The 16,343-nt window shown below is 36.9% G+C and overlaps 1 protein-coding gene across 2 annotated transcripts in view; it reads left to right on the forward strand.

The window, feature by feature from the left end:
• Positions 1-16,100, forward strand: part of Tgds (TDP-glucose 4,6-dehydratase) — a 39,235-nt gene extending 23,135 nt beyond the window's left edge. The window contains exons 8-12 of one of the 2 annotated variants that reach the window (XM_058582787.1): positions 615-658; positions 1,363-1,528; positions 2,149-2,207; positions 2,803-2,900; positions 3,770-4,516. In XM_058582787.1, the coding sequence (XP_058438770.1) occupies positions 615-658; positions 1,363-1,528; positions 2,149-2,207; positions 2,803-2,900; positions 3,770-3,822 (420 nt within the window). In that variant the 3' untranslated portion in view covers positions 3,823-4,516. The other variant, XM_046454926.2, reaches the window with a different exon arrangement.
• Positions 16,101-16,343: the final 243 nt, after the last annotated feature.

Raw genomic sequence — 16,343 nt, forward strand, 5'->3', positions numbered from 1 at the left:
CCTGCTTTTAGGTAACTGTTGCCTGCTATGCCTAAATTTGGAGTCTGGGTTTTCTCGCTTCCAAGCTGGTTGTTTTGATCTGTTTGCCCAAAGAAAAGGGCCATTTCGTGGTGTGCTGGTATTCATATTCATATTGCTTAATTTTTGGAGTATCCTTATCAAGTTTAATATAAATTTAGTAATTTCTTGCTTGCCACGTTTAACATAAGTTTTCTTTTGAATTCAAGGATACTGTAATTTTTTATAAATCCCACAAGCACTTATTGAGTGAGTGGTTACATGTAAAGTGATAAATAAGATTCAATTCCTGCTCTTTAGAAATCAACACAGAAGTGAGCTTTATGATGACAGAAAACTGTCCATGAAGACTTTCTCGGATTCTTCCACTGTTGATATAATTTTATCTTCAGAGAACTGCTTTTTGTGAAATAGCAAGCTATCTTGGAGTTCTCTCACTTATTGAGTATTTAGGTTTTTTTCATGAGTTCCTGGTAAAATTCAATTTTTTCCATATGTATAGTTTTCTAATAATGATTTTTAATATATCATGAGTTCAGATTCATATTAATGAGTGAATATTTGATGTTTAAAATGAATCTTAAATATTCTTTTAGGTCATTCCAAAATTTATCTCTCTACTGCAACACAACAGGAAATGGTATGTTGTTTACCTTTGTACCTGTATGCTTTTCTGATATGTTGATAGTATTTGGTAACAGTCTCTCTTGAAAATCAGTCTTAGAGTTGGAGGCCATGAGTTGAATGTCCCACCAAATTTAAGAGTTCCTTCTTCATTTGAATAATTATAAGCTGTAATTCATTTCCATAATTTACTAAAATAATTTGTTTTTAAATGGCTTATTATAGATCTTTGAGCCATAGCATTAAAATTTGGTATCTGTCTTTACATAATTTTACTTTTTCAAAGGATTAATTTATATAGAACTGTAGACATTTCTTTAAAATGAACTTGTGGTATAAAATTGACAAATATTTATCATGGGCCCATGTTTGCTGATTTTTTATTGAATAACCTCAGATGCTTTGGACATCATTGAAGAACTAAGGTTAAAATTTAAAAGAGCTGGGCTTGGATTGTGGCTCAGTTGGCAGAGTACTTGCCTGGCACATGTGAGGCACTGGGTTTGATCCCCGGCACCACATAAAAATAAAATAAAAGCATTGTGTCCATGTACTAGAAAAAAATTTTTAAAGAGCTATTCATATTTTTGTGTTTTCAGTAAAAGGTTTCCAGGCTCTCTGTGGGAATTGTCTTCTCTTTACTTGTTCCCAGTGTTTTATCCTGTTTAGGAGCGCTTACATTTTTACATTTGATGATTCTGCTTCATTTAATCTGTTCAGCTGCATTCATGGATCAGGGCTTCAAACAAGAAATTTCCTTTATGCTACTGATGTAGTAGAAGCATTTCTTACTGTCCTCAAAAAGGGAAAACCAGGTGAAATTTACAACATTGGAACCAATTTTGAAATGTCAGTTGTCCAGCTCGCCAAAGAACTAATACAACTGGTACGTATCTTTTGTAAAAAGGTGGTGTTTACACAACTGTAACTAATCACTAATTTAGTCAGTAGTAGTTTACAGTTGATTTAATTTTTAAGTGAGTAAAGGGAAAATGAAATTCATGATTATAGGTATCCCATATATGTCTTCACTTGAAGCTCTAGCATTCATTTAGTAACATTTTTTTGAAAAAAAGATAATTCATTAAATGTACCTGCCCTAATTGTAAGATACCTCAATTTTGTAAATATAGACTGTGTCTTAGAACCAAAGAATACTGATATGTAAAATAGCTATGGTTATGAATATACATATATGTGAGGCAATATCAATTATAAATTATAGAGTTTAGTAGAGAGGGGAACCAAGTAATACCAAGTAATAACTAAAGGTCAGGAAAACTTGTTTTCTCCCATGGTTCATACAATGTGTATTATTTTTGAACTTCAGGTAAAATTTAGGTTATGAAGTATAGGAAGCATATGTAAAGTATTAAAAGTATTTTTGCTGTCTCCCCTGTTTTGAGGCAATTGTTTTTCTTGTCTTTTTAATCAGCTATTAAATACCATTGTTATTCTCTAGTCTCATTTTATAATTTGACTCAATAGCTTTCTGCATTTTGACAGATCAAAGAGACCAATTCAGAGTCTGAAATGGAAAATTGGGTTGATTATGTTAATGATAGGTGAGTAACAAGTTAAAACATTGGGAAAAGGTTGTGAAATCTTAGGTATTATAAATTATATGGGCTTAACTGAGAACTAGTTTATCTGTTTTGAATTTTCTGGTAAAATATTTTTTTCCTGATTTTAAGTGTTACACAGATTAGGCACAGCACTGTTACTAGCTATGTGACTTAAAGAAGTTATCCAAGTCTGAGGTGTCTTTCATTGTGAAATAGGGATAATATTATCTTACTTATAATGGTATTTTAAGGTTTAATTATGTATATAAAATACTTGGATCAGAGCCTGGCACATAAATGTATGCATTTATTTTTTCATTCATCACACATTTCATAAGTTCCTTCTGTGTGCTAGGCACTGGAATTAAATTGTGGCTGAAATAAATCACAAAAAGTCTAAACCACAGAGAGGGTTAAGTGTTGGGGATTATGGTTTTTTTAATAACAAATTTTCTACAATAAGCATATCATTAGAAGGAATTATTCTAAACTTTAATTATGGTAAAGATGCATGAAAACATATTATCTCTCTTAATATTTAAATTTGTAAATATTTAGCTACAATGTTATTTTAAATCTCTTTTGCTTTTCTAAGACCTACCAATGATATGAGATATCCAATGAAGTCAGAAAAAATTCATGGATTAGGATGGAAACCTAAAGTGCCTTGGAATGAAGGAATAAAGAAAACAAGTATGTTATAACTGGATATTTGGGGGGCAATTCAGAAAAATTAAAAGGAAAAGTGATGCATTTTTAGAACACCATACAAATTCAGCAGAATATTGTGATGGATCATGTGCACTCTTCAAATTGTAACATTTAATATACTTCTCTAACAACACTACTGTTTCCTGAGCATTTTGAATTTCATAATTAACTTATAAGTCTTTCTTTCTCTTATCATTAATCAAATACCTATTTAATTGATTCTGAAATACACAATTTTTCTTTCTTCATATCTGTGATAGGTATTTGTTTTATAATTGCTGATGTCTTATGATTATTATTGCAGCTTTCTTTCTCTTAGTAATATTTTAAATAAGTATCCATCTAGTATGGTCATTGGCATTTTAGATTTGTAATCCTTGAGTGTCTTGAGTCATTTTATATTGAAACAAACAAATACAAAACAAATTCAGATATGCAGAAAAATCTATTAAAATAAATAGAAAATCTGTATGTGTTAAAAGTCTATTTAGAAATGTACTCATGAAAAAAGATCTATCCAATGTAGAAAAAAGTCTTTATTAAGAACATGATGCTGGGCTGGGTTGTGGCTCAGTGGTAGAGTGCTCACCTTGCATGTGTGAAGCCCTGGGTTCAATCCTGAGCACCACATAAAAATAAATTAAATAAAGGTATCATATCCATCTATAGCTAAAAAAATATTAAAAAAAAAGAATGTGATCCTATGTTCATACATAAATACATGACCAGTGTAACTCCACTTCATATATAACCACAAGAATGGGAAGTTTATACTCCATGTATGTATGATATGTCAAAATACATTGTACTGTTATGAACTAAAAAGAACAAATAATTTTTTTTTTAAATAGCAAATAGCAAGGCATGGTGGTACACACCTATGACTCCAGTTCCCATAGGCTGAGGAAAGAGGATAGCAGGTTCAAGGCCAGCCTGGACAACTAAGCAAGACCCTGTCTCAACATAAAATATAAAGGATTGGGAATGTAAGTCAGTGATAGAGAGTGTCCGTGGTCAATCCCCAGTAAAAACAACAAGAACAACAACAACAACAAAAAACTTGAAATATAATAAACTTGGATTGAATATTAAAAAGCAAAATCAAAGAAAACTTTATTAGATTTCTTTTAACTTTTAAAAAATGCTTCTTGTCATAATATGGCATGAAATAATTTCATATATTAATAGAAGGAAGCTCACTGATCTCACTCTGCCTCTGATGCAGTATTACCATATTTATATGACCAAAGAGTACACTTTTTTATAAAATAACTTGTAAAACCAGTACAAATGACCTGTCCCTCTCACCTCAAATTCCTTAAAATTAAAATGTCTTAAACAGTTGTTGTCAGCAGGTTCAGTATTGTAGAAAAAAAAAAGAAAAGAAAATGAAGGGTTGATTTTAAATTCTCATATTTTCAGCCAATAAAATGTCTTCTAACTTCATTAAGTTCAAAATCAGCTTATGTCAATGTACCTGCAGCCTTTGTCTGTTGCTCAACTGATGAGCAAAACTTCTTACGTAGCAGGAACTCAGTTGTTTGTTGATTAATTGATGTTTAGTTTTTCATTTTTTAATCTTTGTCTTTTGTTTTTCCTACCAGTTGAGTGGTACAAAGAGAATTTTCACAACTGGAAGAATGCAGAAAAGGCACTAGAACCCTTTCCTGTATAGCCAGCATTCATATACTTGGCATTGTTTTTCAGAGAAGAAGAAAATTATCCTACCTCAACAAATGGTATGAAATCAAGTGACCAAATGAAGTGCCCTCTTTTCATTTGGAATTAGATTCATCACTTTTTGTATTAAATTCAAATACAGAGTGCCTCAGTCTTTGGAAGATTGTCAATTGGCACAGGATTTAAATGTCAGAATTCTTTCAGAAAACATCTTCTGGAAATTAGGAAGTAGTAGGCATAGACAGATATATCTAGGGGTGGGCCAGGAAGGAATCTCCTGAACAGCGCTGGGTGGATTGCAGCCTTGGCTGGCTTGGAACTCAGTTGGCCTCCCAGCCTTTACCAGTGGATAGAAGTCTTTTAAGTTTTTATTTATAGGAGAAGTAGGATGAGTATTATGCTGTAATTCAGCTTTTTTTCAAGGTGTGATATTGTGCTTTAAAAATGGAACAAAATGAATGCATATCTAGCACTTTTTAACTTTGGATAATTTTGTAAAATGCTTTTTTAAAACAGAATTTAAAGTTTTTGTATTTTCAAAATCAGTTGTTGACCCCTATGTAACCTGTATCAGAGAACTTTTATCACATGTTTACTGTTTATAATTATTTTATTTATGAAATTACCAGTATTTTAATATATTTAATGTAGAATGAGACATTTTAAGTAATGTATATTTTTATTTTGCTCTAGAGGAAATTTTTAAAATACTTGATTATGTATTATTTAATCACTCTGTCCTAAAGACTGTAAGTTGACTTGAAAAGTAACTGACTGGACACTGGGCTGAGAAAGTGAGAGAAAGCTAGTTTACCCCTCTGATTATCAAGAATACAGATTTCAAAGCTTGTCGCCTTGGGTCACTGGAGATACGGGCTGGAGCAGTTTCCCTCTATGTATTGTATGTATTGTTGCTAGAACCTCAGAGACTACGGGGCACCACTTTCTTCTTTGTGGAAGAGGATGTCAGAAATGGCAATTTGACTTTTACTTTGGAGGGCATGTCCTGGCACACCCTGATCATCAGACTCCTAAAAACTTTATTGAAATAGCAAGCTTCTGAATCATCATCAGGGTGAAAGAGAATTATCAATGCCACCAGTGTGCTCTCCTCTTCCTCTTAATCTTGCCTGGTCAGCCTGATACCATCAATGTGATAGAGCCATGTGACACTCTACAGGATATTCAGAAAATTCAAGTCTCCCAGGAAAACAGAACTAGTTCATGCAGCCCTTAGGTGAAACTGAGTGCAACTGTCTCCTTATCTTTTGTGATCAAGATGGAAATGTACACATTCACCAAATCATTGGTGGAATACCATGTATCCTCACTAAGAAGATGCCCTGTGGGCACCACAACCACCTGGGGAGTTGCTACTTGTTTCAGCCGGCAGTTGTCTGCAGTTGCTCTCCAGGCTACCCACTTTCATTGGGGACCAGATAAATGAGTTAAATAGAGATGTGGTGGGGACCCACCTCTGCATCCTTGAGAGCCTCAAGGGTGACCTCATCCTCATCATCTCCAAGATATAATTTTGTTATTGATTTACTATCTTGGCCAGCGGAGTGGCCAGTTGGGGCAAGGCTGTCAAGTTAAGGTCAGGGCACTGATTGTGAAAACTTAGGACCCTGACATGTGCATGGAAATATCTGGGTGGATGTCTTTAAAGATTTGACTGAAGTTTTTAACTATTAAGTCCTGAGTTTGGTCTTGGACTTTGTCTTTTCTCTACCTCAGGTGATAAGGTACTCATTTAATTGTCCCTTGTTTGTTAATTACATTCAGTTTTTCCTTTCCTTCCCTTCCTTTCCCTTCTGTAGGTACTAGTACAGCATATTAAAGACCAATCAATGCCATTATCCTTGTATGACTTGTTCACCTGAGCTTTTCAAAATCCCAAATTATTGTACCAGGCATGGCAGGACATCCTCCCCAGTCACCATACATGGGAGTTTTAGTGATGAGGTGACTGCTTTGCATAAGGGACTGTTCGTTCCCCACACCCTGGATGGTACTCATGACCAGCAAGGCAGGAAGTGTTTCAGTTCCAAATCTGTCTTACCAGCTGCCCTGCTGGATCACTCTCAGAACCAACTATGTCATTTGGATCCTCTGGAAAGCAGGGACTGAGACAGAGGGGCACAAGAAGTTTAAGGGGGAATGTTTAATGGGCAGGAGAAATTGTGAGGCACAGTACAGACCTAACAGCTGTAAAGAGAAGGGAGAGGAAGAAGGGCTGGTAGAGAAAGCCTCCAGCTGTGGTGCGGATCTGACAGGATGTCAGCTAACCCAACAGGGAGCTCCAGAGTAAGATCACTTGTAGGAGAATCTCCCCACTGGGCAGAAAGGGCCAGGCTCCTGGATGTGCTCATTGATGGCCAAGTAAGCTCAGCAACAGCCAAGGTGAATCCAGAAGGCATTGCAAGGTGAGACTGTTAGCCAACTGCGTTCTTGGCAGTGGAGTGACAAGCTCTCTCTAAGGGAATCCTGCATAATTGCCACCTGTCTGTTTACAGTAGCAAAGGGGGTCTTGGGATTTAATTGCTCTCAGTACAGATTTTCAACTAAACCACTGCCTTTAGTCCAATCCCTTACTCTCCTGAGCCTCTCTGGCATTCTGTTAGGTTACCTGCCTAATCTAGAGGTTCCCAGAAGGTTTTCTGGAGAAGAAATTCAAAGTGGGTTGTAACAGATGGAAGGAAGTTAGTAGAGGAAGCTGAGGGTGAGTCAAGGCAGAGGGATTGGCAGAGTGAAAGTGTTAAGTGGTGAATAATACTGTTGAGGGGATAGTGGATCCTCACTGTTACTCTAGCAGTCATTCTCAAAATGTGTCCCCAGGTCATTAGGAAATGCAAATTGAAAATATAGCACTTCACACCCATAAGGACGGCGAACTGCATTCTTGGCAGTAAGGACATAAGAAATTAGAACCCCGATGTACTGCTGGTGGGAAGGTCAAGTGATGTAGCCACCATGGAAAATCATGTTGTGGTTCCCAAAAAGTTAAGTTGAATTACCACATCCTCTTGCATTTTCACTTGGCATGGTTGAAGGAAGTATGTCATTGTGGGGACCGTGGGGGACTATATCTTGTCTCTGACTGCTTTCTTCCCCTGTTTGCTTCCTGAGTGCCATGAGCTGAGTAGCCCCACTACACTCTTCTGCCATGATGGTCTATATCCAAAAGAATTGAAAACAGAGACCCAAATATACATGTGCACAGGGGTTTTAACATTGTCACTCACAATTAGTCACAAGGTGGAAACCACACAAGTGTCCAAGGATAGATAGAATGGATAAATAAAATGCAGTATGTAGAGACAAAGGGAATATTATTCAACCTGGAATTTTTACACATGCAAAAACATGGATGAACTATGAGCAACTTATGAACATTATTCATAAGCCATACCCAAAGAGCAATACAGTATGATTCCTCTCCTGTGAACTACCTAGAGTAAGCAAATGCATAGAGACAGAGAATATGATAGGAATTTACTAGGGCTCAGAGGGAGAAAGGGGGGATTGTTTAATGTGTACAGAGGTTTTGCTTGGGAAAATGAAAAAAAAGTTCTAAAAGTGGAAAATGGTGATGTTTGTACAATTTTGTGAAGGTATTTAATGCCACTGAATTATACACTTAAAAGTGGTTAAAATGGTAAATTTTACATCATATACATTTTACCACAGTAATAATTGTAAAGAATGTGTTCCCAAACCAAAATCATCTGCATCACCAGGGAACCAATTAGGAAGGCAAATTCTTGGGCCACACCTTAGACAATCAGAACCTCTGGAGGTAAGGCTTAGGAACCAAGATGCACGATGTTTGAGAGCCTCTGCTCTGTGATGTAAGATGGGGAGAAAAGGCTGGAGGGGAATTAGTAGTAAGATGCTTGGACCTTGTCTTGCCAGTGAGGAGCTGATTCTGGATTTTAAGGAAGAAATTGACATTGTCAATTTGTGGATTTATCTTTTTTCTAATTAGCATGTGCTTCTTGCAGAAATCTTGGAAAATTAAACAAAAGTCTGAAAGCCATTGTAATGGTTTGGATCTGTAACATCCCCCAGATTTCATGGATTGAAGACATGGTCTCCAGTACAGTAATTAATGTCCAGAGGTGGGACTTTTAGGAGTGGGTCATAAGGGCTCTAACCTTTTGAAAAGATTACTAGATGGCAACTATAGGCAAGTGGCCATAGTTGAAGGAAGTATGTCATTGGGGGGACCCTGAGGGACTGTATCTTGTCTCTGACTCCTTCCTTCCCCTCTCTTTGCTTCCTGAGTGCCATGAGCTGAGCAGCCCCCCTCTGCTACACACTTTGGCCATGGTGTCCAGCCTCACCTCAGGCAGGCCCAAAGCAATGGAGCCAGCTGACCGTGGACTGAACCTCTAAAATCATGACCCAGAATAAGTCTTTCCTACTCTGAAGTTGTTTTGTCAGGTATTTTGGTCAGTGATGAAAAGCTGACTGCTGACTAACACAGTCATCCTTAATCTACCCCTGGAAGGTAACCTCTGTGATTATTTTGGTGTACTCCATTTCATTTTTCGGTGCATTTGTGCACATTTTTAAAAACCAAATATGGGATCATTGTAGACATACTGGTTTGGAACCTGCCTTTTTTCCCTTAGCAATACATCATGAACATTTTTACATGTTATAAGAACTTTTGCCATTTTTATTGACTGCAGAATTACATTTTGATAGCTTATTCTGGGAACAGTATAGAAGATGAATTTAAGGAAGAAAAGATTGAACTCCTGCAGGAATCCAACTTATGAAGCCATTGCAGTAAATCAAGCTAGCCATGATAAGGCCTAAAGCGCAACACTACAAATGGGGATAGAGCTGGGGACAGATGTGAGAACTTTTAGATTAAAAAACTTATTGATTGATGGTACATGGAGGTGATGTTTCTTGACTTGGGTGGTATTTTAAGATTTTGAATGTTGAATTGGAAAGAGTGGAGAATGGTAAGTTTAGAAGATGCTGAGCTTTGGAAAATGTTTAGTCTGAAGGGTCTGTGGGACATCCAAGTGTCAAATATAGGAATCAAGCTCAATCTGGGCAAGAGTTGAGATTCATATATATATGTATATATATTTGGGAATTAAATGGTTTATCAACACCCAAGAGTGGAACCTTTAAGAGACAAGACCTAGTGGGAGGCCGTTAGGTAATGAGGGGTACGCACGCCCTCATGGTAATCTGGTTGGTTCCCACAATAGTGAGTTGTTATAAAGAGAGTAAGCCTCTGAAAGTGCTCCCTGAATCCCCTCTCTGGCTTTTTGTCTCACCACATGATCTGCACTCATGCCTGCCATTGTGATGACTTCTGCCACAAGGCCCTTAACAGAGGCCCAAACACACAGTTATCTTCTCTTGGACTTTTAACCCCTATAACTGTGAGCTAAATAAATCTCTGCTTTATAAGATGTCTGGCCTCAGGTATTTTGTTATAGCAACAGAAAACAGATGAAAATATTTGGCCTCACCTGCAGATGTTGAGGTTCTACCATCTGTATTAACCATACTTTATGGGTATGATTTGTGTGCTTATAATTTATGTGCCCTATTAGACTTGGGAGTGTAATCATCTCTGCATCCGTGGGCATGGATGCACAGCATCTCAATTCATGTATAGGTTTGTAAAGGAGCGGGGTCTTTGTTGTTATCTGTCTAGGTTTCTCTCTGCCTCTTTCTCTATCCTTGCTCCTATTGAGCTCATCTCCCCAAATAACCCTACCACAGGCAGAGGCCTTTGCTTTTCTACACACCACTGTGTACACAAAGCTCAGTTTCTTCCTTAAACCTTTCATTTCATGAAGGAGATCAACCAGTTTAGCAAGTCTTATGCTTGCTTCTGATTTCATTTAGGTCTATTTGTTTTTTATTATTTAGAAAGACTGTTCTCCCTTTGGGGCTTCTTTGTAGAAACTTCTTTGAGTGATTCTTATTTGATCCTTTCTTACCTTTAATTGTATTTCTAATACTGCTGTGTTCATAGCTAAACTTGCTATGTTCTAACTGACAGTTTTAAAAAGGGGTTGTCTCAATGACAGAAGATTTCTCTTTGACCAACGTAACCTTTCTTTCCTAAATTCTGAAAGCAGGAAGCCCCCTTTCATCATCTTGACTTAAGTCAATTTAGAGGAGCCCAAGAAGCAATTTTTTTGTTGTTGTTGTTGTCGATAGACTTTTTTTTTTATTTGTTTATATGTGGTGCTGAGAATCAAACCCAGTGCTTCACACATGCCAGGCAAGTGCGCTACCGCAGAGCCACAGCCACAGCCCTGCGAGAAGCAATTTTAGTTCTTGGTTTCTTTCCTTTGACTCTAAAATACTGGAAAGCCTTCCAAATCAATGTTTCATAACAGTTCTGCACTTTGCTTAGTCCCTCATCTATTGATTTGGAATGAAAACATTGCTCTCTTAATGAAGATGGTTGTGAGAAATATAAATATATGGGTGTAAGGGGAGGGAAAGCCCATTTCCAGATTAAACTGCTGATTAAAAATAATAGAGGTATTAAATAAATATTACATAAGCCCTTGAGAAACATGTATTTCTAGAAAAAATATAAACTTGAATCATCGACTCAGTAGTTTTATCCACATTTTAAAAAAATAAAATTAGGTGAAAATACAAAGCAATTTTTCTTTACCCAGAAAAAAATACCCTCCAAAGCAAAATTTTTATTTGAGCTATCTGGTTATTACATATCAAATGAAAATTCCAAGCGAAATGTACATTTCCCTTAAGTTAATATACTATTCTGCAGATTTTCCTATTGTCCTTGTAACATTCTAAATAAGTACACTACCTCTGACTAACTGCAAATATTTCAGTTATCATAAAAAAGAATAGTGTACTGCACAGCTAAAATTAAATCAGTTTAAAATTCTCAGGAGTTGGGATTGTGGTTGCTTTAGTTAATGGACTAATCAAACCATAGTTTTAGATGATGTTACTGCAATATTCTAATTACTGCAATCTGATTTCCCTTAGTAATTGTGAAGGTCAAAACTGAATGCTTGATTCAAATAGGAAATTAAAAGTTAAGAATAAAAGACAAGACATTTTTATACCCAACATATGTCATGATAGATTATTATGTTGACCTTGTAAAGTTAAATATATCACTATAAATTACACTGGAGTTGACTACAAAGTATGGAAACTCTGTTTCCAAATTTAATATGTCATTAAATTGTGTTATTTTTCAAGAAAGATGATTCATTTTGTATTAAAAGCTATACATTTTTATTTTATGCTTTTGTAAGATTTTCAAAGTAAAAACAGAAGCAAGAATTTTTTTTGTCATATTATTCTGATCTGATGATTTAAAATATATGGCTTGTTATGTACATACCAAATCTTAGCAATAAATGCACAAAGAGGCTACCAAGACTGACTATTTTAGGAAAGAACTCTTACAAAATCCCTGGTTACCTTCCTATGCCTAAAATCCCATTAATAGGAAACAGTGTTCGTCAGTCTTTAATGAAAAATAGTATTAAAATTCAGAAATTTCCAGAGGCTATGGTTGTGGCTTAGTGGTAGAGTCCTTGACTAGCTCATGTGAGGCACTGGATTCACATCTCAGCACCACATTAAAGATAAATAAACTGAAGGTATTGTGTCCGTCTATAACTAAGAACATTTTTTAAAAAATTCCTGGATGTTATGTTATTGTTTCTAGAGGATTTTGCTGAAGTGTTTTGAGTTGAACTGTCACATCTATCACTTACTTTCAAATCACTCTCTCCTATATAGTGATAAAAGTCAATACAGTAAAATGTCAACGTTGTTGTATCTAGCTGGAAACTATATCTCCCAATTTTTCTATATTGGTAGGATCTGTAAGATATGACTAATATTTTAATATTTGTCTTTTTTCAAAAAACATATTTTGGTAGTGCTGGGGATTGAACTCAGGGCCTTGCTTGTACTAGGCAAGTGCTCTATCACTGAGTTACATGCCCAGCCCTTTAAAAAGAATTTTTTAAAATGTTGATCTTGCTAATTTGCCTAGGCTAGACTCAAACTTGAAGTCTTGCCTCAACCTTCCCAGTAGTTGGCATTATGGGTATGAACTTCCACACTTGGCTCTTTTCTCAAATTTTATTATGACAAATTTAAAACATACAGAAAAATTGGGAGATACAGTTTCCACCTAGATGCAACAACATTGACATTTTGCTGTATTGACTTTTTTCTCTATATATGAGACAGTGATTTGAAGTAAGTGATAGATGTGACAGTTAAACTCAAAATACTTCAGCAAAATCCTCTAGAAACAATAAATAAATAATGACCATGTCATTTTCATTCTTAAGAAATTAAATCATTTTCTGATATTCAATACACAGGTTCAAATCTCCCCATATTCCCCCCAAAGTCTCTCATTTGGTTTTTTTTTCCCCTACACATTATCCAATAATGATCCACACATTACAGTAGGTGATGTCTTTTAGACAATTAAATATAAAAACTATCTTTCCATTTTTTTGATGTTTTAGTTTTTTTCCATGACATTGACTTTTTTTTTTTTTTTTTTTTAAGTTTTGGCTGTGCTGGGGATGGGACCTAGGGCTTCACACATGCTGGGCAAGCACTCTACCACCAAGCCACACTCCCAACCCAACCTTGATGTTTTGTAGACAAATAGGCCAGGTATCTTAGAGAATGTCATATTCTGGGTATATCTGGTCATTTCGTCATGGTTTCATCAATCTCATTTCTCCATTTTCTAAATTTCTTACCAGTTGGAAGTCAGGTCTACCTGGAGGCTCAAGTGGCTTCAGGTCAAACATTTTCAACAAGAACCCTTCATAGGTGGCACTGGGCATGTTATGAGAACACATCCAGAGGCCCACAGAGTCAGTTTGAAGGAATTCTATTTATACTGACATATAAATCATTCTTAGCAGGTCCTTTTTTAGGGCCAGACTTTCATTTGGAAGCAATTAGGCCTCAAGATTCTCAAAGTTGGCATAGAAGTTCTTTAGGGGCTCAGGGACTTTGCCAGTTTAGTGTAAGTAGCAAGACTTGAGGACTGAATAAGTCATGACAACTGCCTCAAGACCTCACACCGATGGCATCTGAGGGGCATTGGTTCCAGGACCTCTGAGGATCTGAGGCTACTTAGGTCTCTGATATAAAATGTTACACTGAATACAGCTGATACACATTGTATACTTTAAATCGTCTCTAGATTATTTGTAATACAATGTAAATGCTGTGTAAATAGTTATCATACTGTAACATTTATGGACAAATGACAAGAAAATGTACATGTTCAGCATAGACAGGCTTTTTTAAAAATTTTCAATCTGTGGTTGGTTGAATTCAAGGAAATTGAACCCTCAGATATAAAGGACCAACTATTCCTGAAATGTCTATTGATCATAGATTTAAACAAACCTGTATTCTGACAAGGCTGGTCTCATATAGGGACAGGCATGGTGCAGTATAGCAGCTTTGACCTGGGACCTGAAACCTAGTTCTAGCCCTACTTCTGTCACCAAAAACTGTGTTACTGGGAATCATTCGTTTCTCTGGGCTTTCATGGATTCACAGTTAGGGTAGAAGTCCTGTCTCAGCTGATCTAAGCTCCCTTATGTTTTATAAATATTACTCTAGCACCAATACTTGATGCCTGTGTGTGTGTGTGTGTGTGTGTGTGTATTTATTTTAGTGACGTAAAGAATAGCACTTTGATTTTGCTTGTTGTATTCCTATGGAACAAACAAGAAAGTATCCATTATTTTTAGACGGAAGTATTGCTCTTTATTCAGCTATCTAGACACTTACTGTCATCAGGGAGGGCAGAATGTGTTGTCAGAAGAGGGGCTCTTGTCTGTGGCATGACCTGCCTGTCAGGAAAGGATCATACCTTGCATCATCCATGGGAAAAACAGAATGATGGGGCTGGGCTGCAGGTTTATTCTCTTTGGAAATGTATGCAACTTTCTGTGATTGGGAAAAAATGTAAGCTAACTTTTCCAATTATTAATGTTTGTACTGGGCTGGAATGCGAAGGGGGGGAATCTGAGGTTAGGGCCCTACTTTCTAACCCCCTAATCTGGGAAAGCTCTGAGCCAGTGTCCTGACCTCTCCAACTTCAGAAGGAAAGTGGGTCTGTGAGGCTCCCGCCTCACCCTACAGTCCTGCAAAAGTCCTGACCACAGGAAGCAGAAAAGCTTCGCCCTTCCTTGCTCTCACCCATCCTACCCACCCACTCACATCCCCTTGATAAACTCTGGCTATGTGTGCAAGGGTAGGGAAGAGTTGGCTTGTCTCTGTTCTTTTTTTTTTTTTAATAACAAATTCTACATTCTGAGTGCAGGTGCAAGAGGGTTTAATCATTGGCTAATGGGAGGAGATGGAGTTGGGGAATAAGGATACAGAAAGATAGACCTGGAGAAGAAAATGAAAGCAGAGGAAAGGGTTGTGAGAATTTTCCTCCTACTAGTTTAGGGTCCAGTGGTGGAGGTTGCAAATTAACTCACAATACATGGATTGATGGAGAAAATTGTAATTCACATGCATGTAGGATCATTCAAATGTAGAGAATGGCTGAACAGCTAAGGACAAAAGTTTGTGCACGAACTTAATAAGGAGACAGGAAGAGAAACAAACAGCTTTTAGGTGAATAAATGAAAAGTACTACCATTTGGTTTATGCAATTTCTTACCCAGCCGCTCTTAGTCTCCTTTCTTGCTGGAAGTTCCTCAGAGAGGAGACTTAGGGCAGCTTTACTTCTTGGAAGGCTATATAAGGGAAGCTCAGAAAAGGTTTCTTTCTGCATTCATTGTATTTCAAACGTGGTTAGTTTTAAGTAATTTTTAGACCATTTTAGGGTTGTGAGACCCTACAAGTCAAGAATGTGAGGCACCTGTAAGGTCAAAAGGGAAACAGAGTTTCCTTTTCTGAGCTTCCAGCCAATGTGTTAGAGAACCGACAGATGTAAATAGTGTGAACATGAGGTTAATAGAGTAATTCCATAAAATGGGCCCACTGTGCTGATGCCCATAAGCTTTTTTTTTTTTTAATTCCCAAGAAGTGAACAGGATTATGTCACATTTTTCAGCAAAATACCTGTTAACTGCAGGAGAAATTGCAGGCTAGAGATAATATCAACAGAAGGAACCCAGAAGACTTTTAATAAAGAGAGATAAGAATAATTTCTCCTAACAACAGAATCTGTAAAGATTGTATGGTTAAGAATCCAATTAGAACCAGTTAGCACGGGCCAAGGTGACCTAGAGTTGCCACGGCAGTGGGTACTTGAAAGTCCCATGTCATCTTGCTGTCAATCAAAAGTCAAGAGGTGGACCTGGGTGGGACTCTCTGGAAACTTCCCTAGGATGCCCAATAAAACTGAAGTGCAGGGGAGGCACATTGTCCCTCTCTTCTCTGAGATGACCCACTCTTTCCCTTGAGAATGTCCCCTTCCCCTTTCCCTATTCCTTCAATAAACGTACACCTATACCTCTGAGCGACATGTCTGAAATTTTTCTGACATGGTTGCAAGAATTGGGGTATGACAGGGGGACATTGCGTTGCCTCCAGTTCTCAGAAGGCCCCAGCTCTGTAACAAGTGAATACCATCTTGCCCCACCTTCGCTGGGGCAAAAGAAAATACTGATTTATTTGTAGTTTCTACCATTTAAAAAAAAATCAATGGATTTAGGAAACTTCTATATTAAGTTTATTTCATTTGATTTCTTTGGG

Source organism: Marmota monax, unplaced genomic scaffold (genome assembly GCF_021218885.2).
Source record: "Marmota monax isolate L192 unplaced genomic scaffold, Marmota_monax_Labrador192_F-V1.1 WCK01_AAM20220418_F8-fsc00026, whole genome shotgun sequence".
Classification (NCBI taxonomy): Eukaryota; Metazoa; Chordata; class Mammalia; order Rodentia; family Sciuridae; genus Marmota; species Marmota monax.